This window comes from Camelus dromedarius, chromosome 13 (assembly GCF_036321535.1).
Source record: "Camelus dromedarius isolate mCamDro1 chromosome 13, mCamDro1.pat, whole genome shotgun sequence".
Classification (NCBI taxonomy): Eukaryota; Metazoa; Chordata; class Mammalia; order Artiodactyla; family Camelidae; genus Camelus; species Camelus dromedarius.
In genome coordinates this window covers 68,393,245-68,410,797 of record NC_087448.1, presented here as the reverse complement: position 1 = coordinate 68,410,797, position 17,553 = coordinate 68,393,245, and the positions used below count along the sequence as shown (strand labels likewise).

Sequence of the window (17,553 nt, the reverse complement as noted above, 5' to 3'; positions counted from 1 at the left end):
TAGGGGAAAGGTTATGGGCTCTGTCTTCTCCCGCATAAATTTTAACGACATGGTAGAAACTTGGGGTTGAAAGGAACAATTTCTCGAGGCCTCGATTTCTTGAAGGCTTTACCCTACCAGCAGTCATCTTCAGGGACCCCACCATCAGATGGAATCAGGTTGTAGCCTGCGAGGGGGATCCTGGCTCTCTGGGCCAATACACAGCGTGATGAATTAATCAGTAACTAGTGACTTGGTGCCAGCCACGCCCTGGCCCCGGGCTGGGCACCAGGCAGAGTGGTGAAGCCGACTCAGCGCCTGCCCTTAACACGCTCCCGATCAGTAACCGGTACTGGTTGGGAAAGATTTGCTCCAATTTCATGTGGCTTTTACAAGTTACATAAAAAACTCATCCCAAGTTAAAACACCTACAGAGTGAAGTGGGGAAGGTGTAGCTCAGTGGTAGAGCACGTGATGTGCACGCACGAGGCCCTGCGTTCAATCCCCAGTACCTCCATTAAAATAAATAAACTTAATTATCTCCCCCCTAAAAGATTTTTTTTTTTTAATATGTACTGGAAAGCAGAAAGGGGGAAGCAGTTAGGTGACGGAACAGCAGCATGCTAGTACTCCAGGGAAGCTCAGCACCAACCAACAAACACAAAGGAAATACATTATAACAGCAAAAAACTGGAGAGATTTGCAGAAACAAAGATCATCCGTCCCAAGAGAGACAGTCAACAACCCTGTCCCGGCACTTGGGTGCACACCACACTGTCCCTCATTCATTCAGCCGAAGTCTGGGGAGACTTGACTGTGGTCTGAGGCCGTCAGCGGCCACAGGCTGACGGGCGTCCGGAGCGCCTGGGCCGGAAGACGGCCCTCCCAGCAGACATGCTCTGTCAACAGAACTTTGCTCTGTGTGTGCTGCTCTTGCCTCGGAAGCCGACACCTCTGATCTGTGAGACTCACACTCTCCCGGAGCCTGTGCCGGGGAGGGGTGCCACCTCACGGCACCGCCTTCTCCCGTTCAATGCCGCGGCCTTGGGGGACCCATCATGTCCAGAGATCAATTAACTCCTGAGTCCTTTTTCCAAAAAGAAACACTCATAGGTCTTAAATGATTCAACTTGCGCCAAGTGATGTTCACTCCTTGAGTTAATTCTCTTTTCAAGCCCTTTAAACAGCATGAGAACACGGTGCTGTGTGTCCGTTACCCGCCCCATCCCACATGCACACACCCCTGCTTTACCTAAGTGACTCTTGAAGATCGGTTGTAAGTCAGGCTGTGTCCTCAGCCTGCAAACTTCCCTTCCTGTAATAAATCCTACATGATCATAGTAAGTTATTCTTTAAATGTGCTGTGAAATCTAACTTGCTAATATTTAAGTGGGATTTCCCACCTATGCTGAAAGGCGAGGTTGGTCTACAGTTTTCTATTCTGGAATCCGGAGGGATCTTTAAAATTTTTAAAAAATCATTGGTTTATTCAAGTTTCCCATTTTGCCCAGTTAAAATTTTTTCTATGTATTAGAAACACAATTTATTGATTGTGTTTTATAATCTTTTAAAAGTCCTCTACACTAATTCATTTCTTCCTTCAACAAATATTGTGCTTGACTTTATAGATTCAGTTCCTAACAGAGAGGCTGCCATGGAGATGTCACATTTTAGGGATTTAATCACCGTGCCTGGTGCTGATTTAGGTGCTGGTGATACAGTCGTGAAAGTGCTGGGGAAGACCTTTCTCGGCAGAGCTTCCATCCTAGCGGGGGAACCACGGATGAAGTAAACAAATTGGTTACAGACAGCGACACGAAGATGACAAAGCAGGACCAAGGGATGTGGACAGGTGGGTGTGGCCGCCCGGGACACAGAGCTGGGGTTTCGTGGGGAGCAGGCCGGCACACCCAGGGCTCCCAAGGTGAGCAAGCAGGGCAGGTTAGAGGAGAGGCAGGGGCAGGGAGAGGCAGGCAGGTGGCGGGAAAGGAGACACGGGTAAGCCCCTCGCGGCCGTCGCTGGAAGGTTGGGTGCTTCCTAAGGGCGGCGGAAGATGCTGGAGGACTTTCCACATGACTGGACAGGATCCGGGGACACTTTGCAGAGTCTGGCTGTCGGGCGGGGTGCTGGGGCTGAGAACCAGACTGGCTTGGGGAGCCTGGCTCCAGGTTGAGCGGTTGCCTGGCAGCTGAGGGTGTGGCCATGTGCCTCCTCTCATTTTGCTTCAGTTCTTCTCCGTCCTTGAGGAGGTATTCTGGAAGTTTGCCCGCTTGACAGCTTTTGTCTAAGAAACAGCTCTTGGGTTTTCTGATGCACTCACGCCTCTGATGTGCTCTGGTCAATAATTCCTTCGTGGTGTCTTGGCCTCTGTGACTGCTTTCTGTCTACTTCTTTTTACATGTTGTTCCTTTTGCTCTTTTCTGAGTCTTAGCTCATTCGTTTGTTGCTTTCTTTAAAACAAAAACAGTGAGATGTCATGTATCCCAGAAATCTGACCGGGAGCAAAACCTTAACTTCACCAGACACAGCAAGTTAGGTACTAATCGCATTACAACCATGACTCAAATTTCACCAGATCAAGGTCCAACGTGGACAAGTGTGAATCTCTCTGAGCCCTCCCATGTTTGAGGAACTCTCCACCCAATCCAACCTGCCCACCCCATATTAGATGGACACCCCAGATGCCTTCCCTGCCCCCCTGTGCTGGGACATGGACATTGACAGATGCCAGGGACAGGGGGACCAGCAACTGTGCAGAGCCAGCACCACACATGCAGCAGAGGAGCCAATGGAATCCGACGGCAGGACAAGTCCCAGGAAGGAGGGACGACCACACGTGTGCACAATTCCCAGGAGCCGGGACGGTGGGGCAAAGAAAACTGACCTCTGGAGGAGGCAACGGGGAAGTTGTCGGAGTGGGTGCTCTTTCCGACAGTGTCTGCTTCTCAGTGAGCAGGGAGGCAGGCCATCCCCTAGGAGGAAGGGGACATGAGCAAGGATGGGAGGTTCGAGGGGAGGCAGCAGGTGTGCACACCCGGAAAGGGAGACCGTCAGCTCTGCGGTTGGCAACTTGTGGGGATTTCTCAAACATCTCAAATGTTTTAGCGATCACGTCTCCATGGCACACGTGTGTGTGTCAGAGAACACAAGAATGCAAGCTAGATAAACTGCATCCTATTTTAAAGCCAGGATGAGAGAGCCCTGCACAGCCAGGAAGGACGCCCAGGTCCCCGGGCTGCAGAGGGAAGCTCGGAGCTATGCCCCCTTCAGTCCTGAGCCGAGCAGAACAACTGCCAGATACAGACGTGCCTTCCATCAGGAAGCGGGACTGAATGGGTTTGGAAGTTGTCTGGCCCTCACTGACGTGGATGCCTGGTACATTCTTTCCCTCCGATGTGTCTTTACACGAATGGGGGTATTTCACATACTCGCTTCTGCTTTTACTGAATAAAGTATCTCCTGCTGAGCCCACGTTTTTAGCGTTCTCCATCAGAGACCCCTGCTCTCCTCTGTGGGTTAACGCTTATCTTTGAACCTACTCCCATCCTCTGGGAGAGCTGGAGAGAAGTCAAAGACATAAATATTTGAGGTGGCTGAAAGCAAGCCTCCCCTGTCAAAACCCTGTACTTTCCCTCAGAAAGTGAGCTGCAGACCTTCAAAGCCTCCCGTGGGGCCCGCACGCCTGATGGCGCGTGTGGCCTCGTCTCTGGCTTCCTGGGACTGGTTTCTGACGTAGAGGAGGAAGACGTTCTCCTCCCAGACATGCAGTGTTAAGGGCCCACCGCAGACAGCGAATCACTAACTGAAGCTAGACTGAAGGCTGGATGCTAGGATCTCTGCTTCAAGGGTTTTCACCCTATTGTATTTACAAAAGGATATTTGACTACCTGACCCTCATTCATCTTCCCGCCGGTGTTAACTGTGAGTTGTCTGCCTAGGAAGAGCCAGGCGCGAGGGGGCCATGCTCCAAGAGTGCGCGACTGTATTTGATTTTGGACATGGTGCTCACGGTCGAGCAGGGATGTTTGCACTGGCTGCATCGTGGCCCTGGGTAGAACTCTAAGATCCCCTCTGTGGGGAGGGGAGAGCTCAGTGGCAGAGTGTGTGCTTAGCATGCATGAGGTCCCAGGTTCAATCCCCAGCACCTGTTAAAAAAAATAAACCTAATCACCTCCCCCCCAAAACAAACAAACAAACAAAAAATATAGTCCTGGGAGAGCAACTGCTCTAAACTGTACTGATCCAAAATCCCTAGGAACTTGCAAGTGTTTTGGAGAAAGTACGCCTCTGGGAGCAGGGTAAACGGGCCCGATGACAAAGCAGGACAAGAAACTGGGCTAAAGCATTCTGGGTGACCATCAAGGAAAACTGCACCAAACATGAGATCCTCACAAAGAGGACAGCGCTTTGTCGCAGCTGCACAGGAAGGAGGGGCATTAAACATTTATTACTATTGCCTGTTTTCAGAAACCATTTGGCCGAGGGCCACCTGGCCTGCCCCCTGGAGCTGCGGCCCCGGCCCTGCGGCTGCCGGGGGCTGCCTTTGTGCACACTTCAGAGGCCATCTAAGTGCAGGCTCTGGAGGGCATGGGGGCTCTGAGCCGGGGAGCACACATCAGCTAGGATCCGACATGCTTATTACCTGGCATCAACGTTCAAATGTTAAAATCCTAACTTATTTCCAAGCTCTAGAAGGTGCTAAAATATTTAGATTAAATCCTTTGCTAGAATTACAAGGACAGGAAAAGAAAGCATATTAAGAGAGAAAAAGGGTAATCGTAGCAAATTGGCAAAATGATAGACTATTTGAAAATTAAAAGTCTCATTCTTGGTCTGTATCAGTATTTTAACATGATTCTGGCTCATTCCCTTTAACTCCATCTGAAATTATTAAGAAATAATTCTAAAAAGGTTGGGCTTGCATTTCCACCCACCCACCCAATCAGTGAGGCTCTAACCACCGGGGCTGGCCCCGCACCCCTGAGCCGGGGACAAAAAGAGGGAAACGCTCCATCGTGGACAAGCTCATAGTGCAGGACCAAAGTCCCCTGGGAGGTGTTTCTCTGTGTCCATCCCATAGGCTATGTGTGCTCATGTTTTTTCTTTTTAATTTAAGGTCTGTAGTATATACTTCCACTCTTTTAATGGGAAAGTTGTATCGGTAAGTTAACAAGCTTTTCTTCCTAGTCATACGTGCAGTCCGCTTATTCATCTCCCAATCAGCTACAGAGCCGCCGACATCTGATTCCGCCTCTGCTAATAACGAAACTGCCCTTGCCAAGTGACAATGGCAGAGAGTGCCTACTCTTTAAATGACCCCTCTGTGGCATCTGACACAGTTTATAACCTTCTCAAACTCTTCCTCACTGGGACCTGTCTGTCCCTCTCAGGTTTTCCAATGCTCTTGCTTTCCTTCCCTCTCTCTTCACCATTCTCTCTTGGGCTCCGCTACTTTTCAAGGTTTCATTCTCAGGTCTCTCCTCTTGTTCTAAGACCTCCTAGTAAATGGTATGCACACACTTAACTCAATCGTCCACCAGAAACTGGTGGCTTCTAGACTTCCCCCTCTAACTGAGGACTCTTCCCTTAATACCACATTGCAACGTTTATCAAATGTCTCCGCTGGGATGTCCCATCGCCAACGTAACACACCTAAAACCAAGAGCTTCCTTCCCCCAGGTACCTAGGTCTCCTTCCACTCCCCACCTGGGTGAGTGATGGTACCCCCAACCCAGTTACCCTACGACAAGTTAAAGTCACCATGGACTCGCCCTTGTGCACAGTCCTAGGGTCTCAAGGTACCGTCAGCAAGCCCCGCCTGTTCCAGCTCCTCGCCTAATGGGATCCCACCTTCCCCACCGTCAGAATCTTTATACCTTCTCTCTTAGGGATCTCAGCAGCCTCCATTTCATCCCCTCCGGTCCAGAGAAGTTCTTCTAAAATACAAATCTGACCTCACTCCACTCTTGCTTAAAACCAAAGCTTCGAACTGCCTCTGCATCTCCTTCAGGATATCACCCCCGTCACCTCTCACTCCTGTCGAGTGGTGACACTTCCTGCAAAAGCCACGCTCTCCCATCTTTCTGTGCTTTTGTGCAAAATGGATGACTCCCCCTCTCCCTACCTGGCCAGAGCCTACACCTTCCCTACTCATTTGTGCAAACAGTTCAAAAGGAAGCCTTTGATGACCCCTTCCCATGCTGGCTTAGGATTTCTCTGTGCTAGAATGGTAATCGTGTACAGCAGGGCGTGGCAAAAAATAACAATCAACATGTACTGAGAGCGAATCGGCCATAGTGGTTCTCGAACCTAAATGTTCACAAGGATCACTTGGGGACATGTCCAAATGGCGACCTCCAGGGCCCGTCCCAGCGTTCAGGTCCCTCAGACTTGGGACTGTGATCAGGCAGGTGTATTTTGATACAGGTGACCCAGGAGCCATACTTTGAAACTCACTGGATGCCTGACTTCACCCCAGTTCCTTCAACACACTGCCACCTAATTGATATTAGTAAAATAGCTTTTACCACCTTAAAACATCAAGCATTTGGCATCAAACACGATTCATGTGCTTCACACATACTTGTCAACTGTCTTAAACCCAGTGAGGTTGGTGTTATTTACACATCAACAAAAGACTATAGAGACGAACTGGATCAAACCCGCACGGAAGATCGACAGGACCGAAGCCTGTGCTCCTTTCCAGGGCACTGTCTTGGATCACCCGCTGCACAGAAGCAACACCTAAAGCTTCAGCAGTGTCCCCATAATGGTCGACTGAGTCAAATCCTTGGCCTGGATTTGAAGGCCCTTAAGGGGCTGCCCCTATGAGACAGTTCAATCTACATGTCAACTTGACTGGCTAAAAGATGCCCAGACAGCTGGTAAAACATTATTTCTGAGTGTGTCTGTGATGGTTTTCCCGGAAGAGGTTAGCGTTTGAATTAGCGGGCTGAGTAAAGCAGGTGACCTTCCCCTGTCCGAGCAGGCATCGTCGCACCCGCTGAGGCTGGAATGGATCAAAAAGTTGGAGGGCAGGTGAATTCACTTTCTCTCTTTGAGCTGAGACATCCATCTTCTTCTGCCCTTGGACATTAGCTTGGGCCTTCGGACTCAGACTGGGACTTACACCGCCAGCCTCCCTCTCCTCCTCTCAGTTCCTAGGACTCGGACTGAATGACACCATTGGCTTTCCTGGCTCTCCAGCTTGGAGATGACAGATCTTGGAGATGGACTTCTCAGCCTCCAGGACTGTGGGAGCCTCTTGCTATGATAAATCTCCTCTTGCAGGTATCTGTGTGTGTCCTATTCATTCTGTTTCTCTGGAGAACACTAATACTGACTTTGGTACCCAAGGTGGCTTGAGAGAAACAGAATTTTAAGGATAAGTTTTCTGAATTGGTTCTTAGGGTCTTAGAATTATCTCTCTAATCTGATTACATTTAAAGATGCTAATGAGTCTATTTCTGGTAGGAAAGAGAGCACCTTTTCATGATAAAGAACACCCAACCAATTAGGAAGGAAATGTCCTTAATATGATAAAGGCCACATGTGAAAACCCCACAGGTCACACCAGAAGGTTGAACTCTTTTCCTTGCTACAGTCAAGAACAATGCACGGCTGCCTGTTCTCATGTCTATTCAAAACAGTACTGGAAGTGCTGGCTAGAGACATTAGGCAAGAAAAAGAAATAAAAGGTATCCAAACTGGAAAAGAAGAAGTAAATTTGTCTCTGCATTTATTTTTTTACAAGATAGCGAGTACAATAATACATACTTTTTGAGATAATCATTCTAAATTACAGGCTGCCTTTTCTCTAAATATAGCTTCCTAAAAGCTTAGTTATATATATTTTTAAAATACACTTTATTTAACTAATCAAGATACGCTAATGCCAACTGGACTAATGCACAGAAGAGCCAACAAAACAGCTAAAGCCCAGGTAATGAAAATGGATCAATGTCACTGACAATCTGCAAATGCTCTGTATAGTTCTACAGACGGCCACAGGCATTTCATCCAACTTAGACAGCCAGCCTGAAACTGTCCAGAATTCTGAAACTGACCTTCTGCACAAGACAAAAAAGTCAAAAAGGGCTGGTTACGTTGTACATACAAGAAAGGCCAAACTTCGGATCACTGCCACCACCGAACACAGGTGAGGATGTGGAGCAGCAGAGTCTCACCCGTTGCTGGTGGGAATGCACATGGCGCTGCCACTCTGGAAGACAGATTGGTTTCTTACCAAACTGAACATACTCTTACCATGGAAGCCAGCAATCATGCTCCTTGGTATTTACCGAAAGGAGCTGAAAACCATCTACACAAAAACCTGCACACAGATGTCTATAGCCGCTTTATTCATAATTGCCAACCCTGCCAACCTGGAGGCAACCCAAATGTGCTACAATAGGTGAGGGGATAAATAAACTGAGGTACATCCAGACAATGGAATATTACTCAGCCCTAAAACGAAAGAGCTATCAAGCCACGAGAAAATATGGAAGACCTCTAAATGTGTATTACTAAGTGAAAGACGGCAATCTGCCGTGATTCCTGCTACATGACACTCTGCAAGTGGGAGACCTCTGCAGTGAAAAGATCAGCGGTTGCCAAGGGTTGGGGGAAGGGAAAGACTAACAGGCGGAGCTCAGAGGACTTTTAGGGCAGTGAAAACGCTGTATGATGCTGTAAAGGCCACGCACATTTGTCCAAGCCCACGGAATGTACACCACCAAGCGTGAGCCCGAAGGTAAATGATGGACTCGGGTGACTGACCTGTCACTGGAAGTTCATCAGCTATAACGAATGTACCGTCTGGTGGGGACGCTGAGTGGGGAGGGCTGTGCGTGTGTGGGGCAGGGGGTACACAGGACATCTCTGGACCTTCCCTCCAACTTTGCTATGAACCTAAAACTGCTCTAAAAAGAACAGTCTTTAAAAAAAAAAAGAGGTTAACCTGACATTACCCCACACCTGCTCCCCTACCAATTAAATATTTTTAAAAACGGCCTTCCCACTCCCTTTATTTAGACAAGATCCCCTGAGCTACTTCGAGCCTAATGAACCTGCTCAAAATGCCCCAAATCAAGTTACTTTTCTCTGCCAGTCATCCTCCCCGGTTCACACTCAGCTCCGCCCCTGGTGGGTCGGTTCGCCGCAGATGGGCCCACCCACTGGACACCGCCCTCCAACAACAAGCCGGTAAGGGCTCAGTGAAATGCTAAGGCCAGGAAGCGACAGGATCAAAAGGAAAATGTGACGACACCAATGCATCTGCTGAACCTGAGCCCACGACGCCCCCGTGAACACTTCTGTACAGAACAACTGCTGTTCATGAGCACCCTTTTGCAAACCGAGCTGCTCAAACCTCAGGCTGTGATGATGGGGACGCGCAGCTCCACGCGCCCGCAGGAGGGAAAGCCCCACCACAACCGGATCCCGTTTGTTTTTTAAAAAACAAATTCAAAGTAAAACACAGACATGTAACGGCCTTTTAAATAATATATGTAATAATGTATATGCCACACACCCTGACACACGGACATAAACCCAGCCTCATAAGGCACACACAGAGTCTGCTTTTTGCCAACTATATACCCCGTAGGTCACTTGGGATGTTAAGTGGTTTCCCAGTCCATGTGTGAGCACATAAACACATGTATCCAGGCCTCAAGTTGAAGATTAAGATAATAAACTCAAGAGCTGAATATAAGATGTCTGCCACAGAAGATTCTAGAATCACAATCAGTAACTGGAAACAAGTAACAAGGCACAACAGCTTCCCTCTGTGCTCACGAAGGTCAAGTTTCCCGTCCCAGCGCCTAAATGTGGAAATAGACTTGGCTGAATCACAAACTATGTTTTATAGTGCATTTCTGTTACTGTTTAAAAACAAGTATTTTTCTTATTACATAATGCGTTACAGAAAAGCACTGGAAAAATAAATACCATTAGATAAGCTCATACAATAAAGTTTTTTTTTCCTATTTGTAAAAGATATCTGTTTCTGCTCAAAACTAGTCTAACATACAGGCGTAACAAAAAGAAGCATAAGGGACCCTTTGCAGAGTTCCTGGTGTCCTTGAACTGTATATCTCGTGCCACCCATGTTAAATAGTCCATTTAAAGCCAGCTGGGTGATACTGTCAATGGAAAGTGACTTTTTTATCTTTTTTTTTTTTTTTTGGTAATTTAATAACACATACTAGTACAGAGAATAAAGAGTTAACATAACATGGCAAAATGAAACTCTCCCTAGCACTTAAATTTCTGTTACACATTAACTTTGTATTAGGCTATCCTTAAATTTCCTTTTTTCTTCTTTGCTAACAGAGAAGAAAAAAATGTTCCAGAGAAAACTTCATGCAACCAAGCAAAATCTAAACTCTCTAGATTCTCTTTTTTTTAACCCCAAAATTCTTGGGTAAACAAAGTTTATTCTAGGAAGAGCAACTCAATGAGACATGAAACCATTTTAAAATATACATCTATGTACTGTTCATTGTTTCTAAGAACAGCTCAGAGCTTTAGCTTTTTAAACTTACATACTTATCAAAGGAATAAAGCCAACCACAAAATAAGGCCCAACAGTTTAGCAGTCCTACAACCGTTTACGCACGCGTGCCGGGCGGGCAGCTCCTGCAGGGCTGAGCAACTCTTCACAGGTAATACAAGGCTGACCCAAGGCAAAACAAAACAAACCGCCTTGCTCTAGGCAACGAAACTTAAGAGCAATGTAATGAATAAACTGCGAGTTTAAGGCTTTCTTAGAAATATTTTTCATGGCACTTCAACTTTAAACATCACTAATAGGCAAAATATGTAAAAAGCCATAGTTACAGTCACAGAACTGAAAGTACATGCCGTGTCAGCTATCAAATAAGGGACCGCGTTGCCAGTTTTGTTTTCCAGCAATCAAATTATCCTTAAGGAAGGCTATCCGTGTTTGGCTGTGGTTACCATGTAAATCACACAGACATGTCAATTCACCAGTACAGTATGGACCGTGTCTGGAGTAAATTGGCCGATACCACTCGTTTCTTCAAGAACTGTTAGTCATTCACGCCTTGCTAGAAACGCAGCTAAACTGCCTGACTTCTCTCACCAGAGCGGGTACCGGCCTCTCTCCAGCTGCTAACCCACCGGGACACTCTGAGAGCGCTTTCGGTCCCACACACGGACCAGCCGCACGGTGACCCGCTTCCCGCACAGCAGCCAGTGCAGGCAGCACCGCCCGCGCCTAACAGGTCATCCTCGCCACGCCGTACTCCAGGCTGACCACGGCGGGGTCCGGCTTGGAAAACTCCTCGGCGTATTCGCTGTACCGATTATCCGCCGGGTTGCTGCTGTCTATAGTTCGAAGAGCATCATTTCCGGGGAGCAGCGTCTGCTCCTTAAAACACAAGGAAGTTTTGAGCGTAGGTGATTCAGGACGAACTGAATTTAACAATTCCTTGGTGAGAACTCCATCTGCTTGCTTATTTTTACATTGCTTAATTTGCTGGAACAAATCCAAATTTGAAAGAGATTACTAGCTGCACATACGACATTTCAATATAGCTAGCTGAAAGTAGAAAAAAGTGCTTTTGCACATTTTCTCGTTACGTATGATATAAAATCAAATCTCAAAAAATTAAAATCTAGTGAGGGCGAGTAACATGATTGAGAACGCTAACTGTTGACAACCTTTGCAACGGAAAATGGTTATCACACTTGACTGCAGAAGAACGCCAGGTCTTCACATTTGCAAAGCACGTACATTTCCTAGAAGGTCTAAAAGGTAGGCCTTTTATAATGAAAGAAATACATGTGAGACAGTCACTCTGAAACCACAGCTGTGCAACGGAACAAACACAACTCATGTATCAGCTAAAGGTATTGGGGCCTGAAGAGCTGTCTCATGTGGGCTCCTACAAGGGCTGGTTAGTGCGCGCAGCAGGCTTCAGGACACAGCAGAACTTTTCCTATTTTAACAGAAGATTCAAAAAGTATTCTTCGGCAGAGTTCCACACTCCCCGAATCGTTGGCCTGATCTCCAGACGTCTTCCCGCACCACCTGTATCCTGGGCTTGTCCCTCCTCCCATCCAATCAAGCGGCCAGCGCTCCATCCCAGACAGCCGGGGACGGTCTTACTGAGTGACGACAGCCGCCTGGGGTTTCTGAAGCACGACCGCATGACCCTCTTGCGGCGTCTCCAAAGGCAAAGGAAAGAAGGTCCTAGGGTGGAGGGGATTGCTTTCCTTTGAGGGGGGAGGGATTTCTTAAACAAGATACACAGAAGGGCAAAAACCATAAAGATCGGTCTATCTGTCTACATTAAAATTCAGTGTCACACAAAACATACCATAAATAAAATGGAAAAGATAAGAAAAGACGGGACAAGGCCATTGGTGATACACGTAACTAAGTAAGACTTGGTGTCTGGTATACAAAGAAGTCTTACAGATCAGTAAGGAAAAGGCAAATATGCCAACAGAAAAATGAGCACTGGTCTGAACAGACCAATCACAGAAAGGGCAAAAGCAAACGGCCAACAAATAGGGAAAGTCACTCAACGTCACCCGTTATCTGGAAATCCAACACCGCAAATAACTGAGTCGTGGAGCAGAGGTGACCTGCCAGACTGTGACACAGTCACACAAGAGAATGTCGCACAGCAGTTACTAATGAACAGATGAATTAAAGCTACATGCTTTAATTGATCGACATGGATACACTTCAAAACAACGTTGAGCGAAGTGAAGCAAGAGAGCGTGGGAGCCTTCACATAGTTTAAAAAAGCTCGTGGCTTCTAAAGCTGAGTGAGGGCTTCCAGGGCCCTCGTGTTGCCTGCTGCCCTTTATACTTCGCACACAAACTATTTTCTTTCGTATTTTTCAATATTTAATAAAAATAGCGTTTTAAATCATACAAAACAATATTATAAATTGTTTGTGGATTGAACATATACTGGATGTGTAAAAAAATGTGCAGGAAAGACTAACAAATTCCACGCTGAAGGTGGGGGGAGACTCAGGAGCACACAGGGTCTTCAAACAAAAACATGGAGGAGCTGAATCAAGTGTGATAAGCGTTAAAATCTCGCAAAGCTGGGTGGTAGATACCCTCACATTTATCAGGTTTATATCTATTTTTCTAGCTACTTCAAGTAATTCAATCTATTTTAAAATTCAGGGGAAATGATTTAAACTCACCTACTCAGAGTAGAGACCTGGCCTTGAAGCAGTGTGTGCGCTTGGGAGGTGTCCGAATATGCTAATTCACACTGAGCGCGAGTAATTAACACCCCGTTAGGTACTTACAGATTCCAAGTCCTTAATGTCGTTCTCCAACTGTTTATTTTGCTCGTTCATATTCGCAATTATATTAAACACAGACTGCCTAGGATGCAAAGTTCGATCAAACTGGTGGTACATGTTTCTCCAAAACCTTTATGACAAAAAAAAAAAAAAAGCATTTCAATAAAGTGTGTTTGAAAGAATCAGGCATAGATACTTCAGTCATGCTAACTTACTTGAAATTGAAAGATACTGTATTTGGTTCCAAAACTGCAAATTCCTGAGCCTGGGGCTGGTAGAGAGGATTTAAGTACTTCACTCGATCTTCCAACAGAAACGGCCACAGCGAGTACGTCTTCTCCTTCAGCCTGCAGGGGAGAGCAGCTGAGGGCTCGCCCGCGGACGCCGGGCCCCTCCACGCACACGCGCGGGGGAAGCGCGCGGCCCGCCTGCCCACCTCGCCCCCTTGGGCCCGGGTCTGGGCCGCGGGGGCCGGGGACGAACGCGAGTGTGAGTGCGCACACACAAGGGCATTAGGAAAAGCCGGGATGTCATTCAGGAGCGAAACAACTCGTTACACACTGCAGCTCCAAGAGGAGGCAGGGGCAGCAGGTGGGCAGAGGGAGGAACAGCTTTACACGGTGTGTTTACCAAGTGAACACGAGACAGACGGGGGTTGGGGCAAGGTGGAGACCCCGCTCTTTCTTCCATGACCCCCAGACAGCCAGCAGCTGAGTTCTGAGAGAAGGACGGCCGGGCAGCGGCCGTGTCAGCGCCTTCCCGCCGACGAGGACGACCGGCACTGGCCGGGAGGAACAGGTCCTCCTAAAGCAGCCCTGCCGCCCCAGAGCCAGCCGCCCAAGGCCACCACCAGCCACGACTCGGTGACGCAGGGAGCCCCCACGGCCCGTGGCCGTCACTGGCTCCCCGGGCGTCCCCGCTCCACACCCTCACGCCCCTCCGCACGCGGCCAGCCCCGCCGTCCAGACCGCGGGAGAGCCAGCACGTGCTGCCTTCGACCACGACGGACTCGGCGCCTCCACCTCGGCTGCGGCCGGTCAGCAACCTGCGACTGCTCCCTCCTGACGCTCGGACATCTACACCCAGGACCTCCGCGGACGTGTGTCCACAGGGGCCTCTCACGCCAGGGCTCGCTGGCGTCCAGCCTGAACCGGAAAGCCCTCCTCCCGTAGGCTGCCGAGGGAGGGGCAGGCGCGAGACCCGACGCGGGGAAGGCGCTGGGCCGACAACAGCTGCGTTTACTTTCCTCAAAGAACCATCCACTTAGAAACGTGAGAGGAGCTGCAGGGCTTTATCTTACCTCAAAACCAAGTTTTTATACCTTTTACTGCACTTTAGAACTTAGACCAATACTCTCCAGGAAATGAAATAATGTAGAGGTTTTTCTGTTCTAAATACACATTCAGATTGGAAAGGAACACGAGGGGGCTTCCCGGATGCTGCTCGCTTCTGGCTCTGGTGCTGCTTAAGCAGGTGGGCAAGGTTAGGATGCACTGAGTCTCACGCTTACATGCACTTTTCTCCACGTACACTGCACTTCAAAACACAGCTTAGCCATTACCCCAAGAGTGTGGGGGTATTCAGAGGGCATTCAGCTTCAGAAATACAGACAATAAAATCTTTACAACCAAACTCAAGTTCCACATCCTGTCAAGATATTCTAAGTTCAACTATGATTTACGTCAGACCTCAGCTAAAGAGAAAAGAAGAAAGTCCATTTTAATCAACTGTCTTACTTGAGTTCTTCTCTTTCCTTCTGACAATTTCCAATAAAGTTTCCAAATTGGCATGAATGAATATGTTCGTGGATCTGAAGAAGAAACGCTTCATTGAATTCGAAGGCTTGTGGAAACTGTTCGGTCAGATGCCACACGCATTCCAAGAACTGAGTGAACACCGGGGAGACTTCTTTGGGGTCCCCGTCCAGATGGCCGCACCTAACCCCAGAGAGTACAAACTTTTGAAAATGTGCCTGAAAAAAGTCAACTGTTCCGGTACTGTTAAATTTAAATACCCCCCACCAAGAAAAATCCTGAACCATTGTTACTGACGTAAAAAAATCTTATGCTTTTACTGAAACAATTTATACCTGTGAGTTTTTCAACCACAATTTTAAAGGGTCTGTTACTTTCTAACTCCTACAATCCAGAGAAAAAGGAAGGTAATAAATGGCCATGAAAATTAACAAAAGTATGAGACTTGAAAGAAACGACAGAAAAATTTAATCAGTCTTCATATACAAAACCAAAGCATGCTCGCCTCCTATCATCAGACAAGACAGCTCATAAAGAACAGAACTATTCTGGCACTCTGAACGAGTTTTACAAAATACCTAAATGTGTAACTGTGACTCACCTCTCTGAAAACTTATGTCCAAAGGAGATCCAATCCTTTTCTATTAAAACCTATTATAGGAAAAAGTAAAATCCATTTTATAACCACTTTCAATTTTTTGTCTGTTTAGAATGGATTAAATTCTATTATCTTAAAAACAGCATTTATATTTTTAACTTTTGGCTGCAAACAAAACAAAGCAAAAAATTTTAAATTAGAGGCATAAGACAGCAAGAACCTGGATTAGACGTTGGTCTAACAAAGAGTGAAAATAATACATGAGAAGAAATACAGCAGCCTTGTAACTTTATTTCAGTTGTACTTATCACATTGTAAGTGATAAATGTATGTTATGAAACACTACTACATTGACATTTTCGTATGTGTGATGATGATATATGCACAGAAAAAAGGTCAGGAAAATGTAAATCAAACTGCTACCAGTGGCTACCATGGGTGGTAGACCGGGGTGGGTGTTTAAACCTTTTGTTTTACTTGAACGTTACTTATGTAACACTTCAAAAAGAAATAAGAATGATAAACTAATGAAAAGTTAATATTCAAATTCAAATGATATCTAACCTCTGAAATGTGCCGTCTTTATCTGTTTTCTGCTTCAACTCTATTGAAATAACAGTAGGCTTCCAGGTGTCTTCAGTCTAATCTACACAGCCTCCTTAGTATTTAGTATACTTTATGATTTCATTAAGTAATCACCAAGCACATTCTTTTCAGTGTCAAAATTGCCATGGTTAGCTCCTCTGGCTTTGTCTTAGACCTCCCCAGAAGGCCATGTGATGTAGTGGGTAATGGTGCAGTTTCTGGAGTCACACTGCCTGGGCTCCACCACGTCCACACCGGTGTGACCTCGGGCACAAAGCCACCCCCGTTTGAGCCCACGATTTGGCCAGACGACCTTACCATGAATCCTCTGACTGTCCTGTAGTAGGGATCCAGCAGGAGGGAGCCCAGGGAGCAAACCTGGGAGGTCCTGTCCCAGCCGTCAGAGCAATGGACCAACACACTGGCACTCTCGGTCGTTACTGCCTGAGAAGAAAGACCACGCACTCAGACTGCAGCAGAACACACTTGAGGCAAGTCAGCACGTCGTGCCTACTCAAAAAACGTACCAGCAGGGACTGCATTACAAAGACGAGCTAGGACTGCAGAAACATTGTCACGGGGGCGGGGGTAAAGCTCAGCGGTGAGGTCCTGGTTCAATCCCTAGTCCCTCCATTAAGAAAAATAAGTAAATAAACAAATGTAATTACTTTCCCGCCAAAAGAAGAGAGTAAAATAAAAAATAAACACCTTAAAAAAAATCACAGAATAATTTCCCAAAACCAAGACAAAACATAATAAAACGCCAAGTCAACAAAAGACAGAGACAAAAATGCTGTTTCAAAGTGTTGGGGACGTTCTTCTAAAGTCCCTCCCTCAAGGGGACACAGCAGTTCCCAAGCTCTTTAAAATTAACGCAAGCCTCACTGAGGAGGTGAAGTCCCGCTGGAGGCACCGACGGGGAAGGGTGGAAGTACCAGCCGTGACCCCCCTCACCTGGGGGGGGCGGCAGGGACCCACCTTGGCTAAGACGACTGCGGCGCCCAGGACGGCCTGGACGTGGCGGAGCCACCCCGAGCTCTGCAGGCCGGAGTAGAGGTCGCCGACAGACAGCCCTCTGGTGCCACTGACTGCAAGGGGAGAAAACGCTTGTCAGACGGAGCCAGTCCCCACTCCCCCGGCTCGGGAGGCCCCAGGGGAGCGAGTCCGGGGAGGAGAGGACATCAGCACGCAAGACGCTTTATGGACATGAACGTGCCCTTAAACGCTCAGTAACGGACTTTTCGGTACATTTTTCTATCATTCCTTGTGCTTAAAAAAATGCTCCAATCCCTTTTTTATAAAATTTTGCATCATATGTGTTTAATTAAAAACAG

General features: G+C 47.3%; 1 protein-coding gene across 4 annotated transcripts in view; it reads right to left on the bottom strand.

Annotated features, from left to right (window-relative positions):
• Positions 1-527: 527 nt before the first annotated feature.
• MTMR6 (myotubularin related protein 6) overlaps positions 528-17,553 on the bottom strand; it is a 32,303-nt gene continuing 15,277 nt past the window's right edge. Inside the window, exons 8-15 of one of the 4 annotated variants that reach the window (XR_004141065.2) lie at positions 17,198-17,307; positions 16,538-16,663; positions 15,638-15,687; positions 15,019-15,219; positions 13,498-13,629; positions 13,286-13,412; positions 2,865-2,952; positions 528-2,430 (exon numbers count right to left, since the gene is read on the bottom strand). Coding sequence is in view for 3 of the 4 variants with exons in the window: in XM_031465775.2 (XP_031321635.1) it covers positions 11,223-11,483; positions 13,286-13,412; positions 13,498-13,629; positions 15,019-15,219; positions 15,638-15,687; positions 16,538-16,663; positions 17,198-17,307 (1,007 nt within the window). In the remaining variant the exon portion in view is untranslated. Of the gene's footprint in view, positions 2,431-2,864; positions 2,953-9,471; positions 11,484-13,285; positions 13,413-13,497; positions 13,630-15,018; positions 15,220-15,637; positions 15,688-16,537; positions 16,664-17,197; positions 17,308-17,553 lie in introns of those variants that run through there. The other 3 variants (XM_031465777.2, XM_031465775.2, XM_064493259.1) reach the window with 3 other exon arrangements.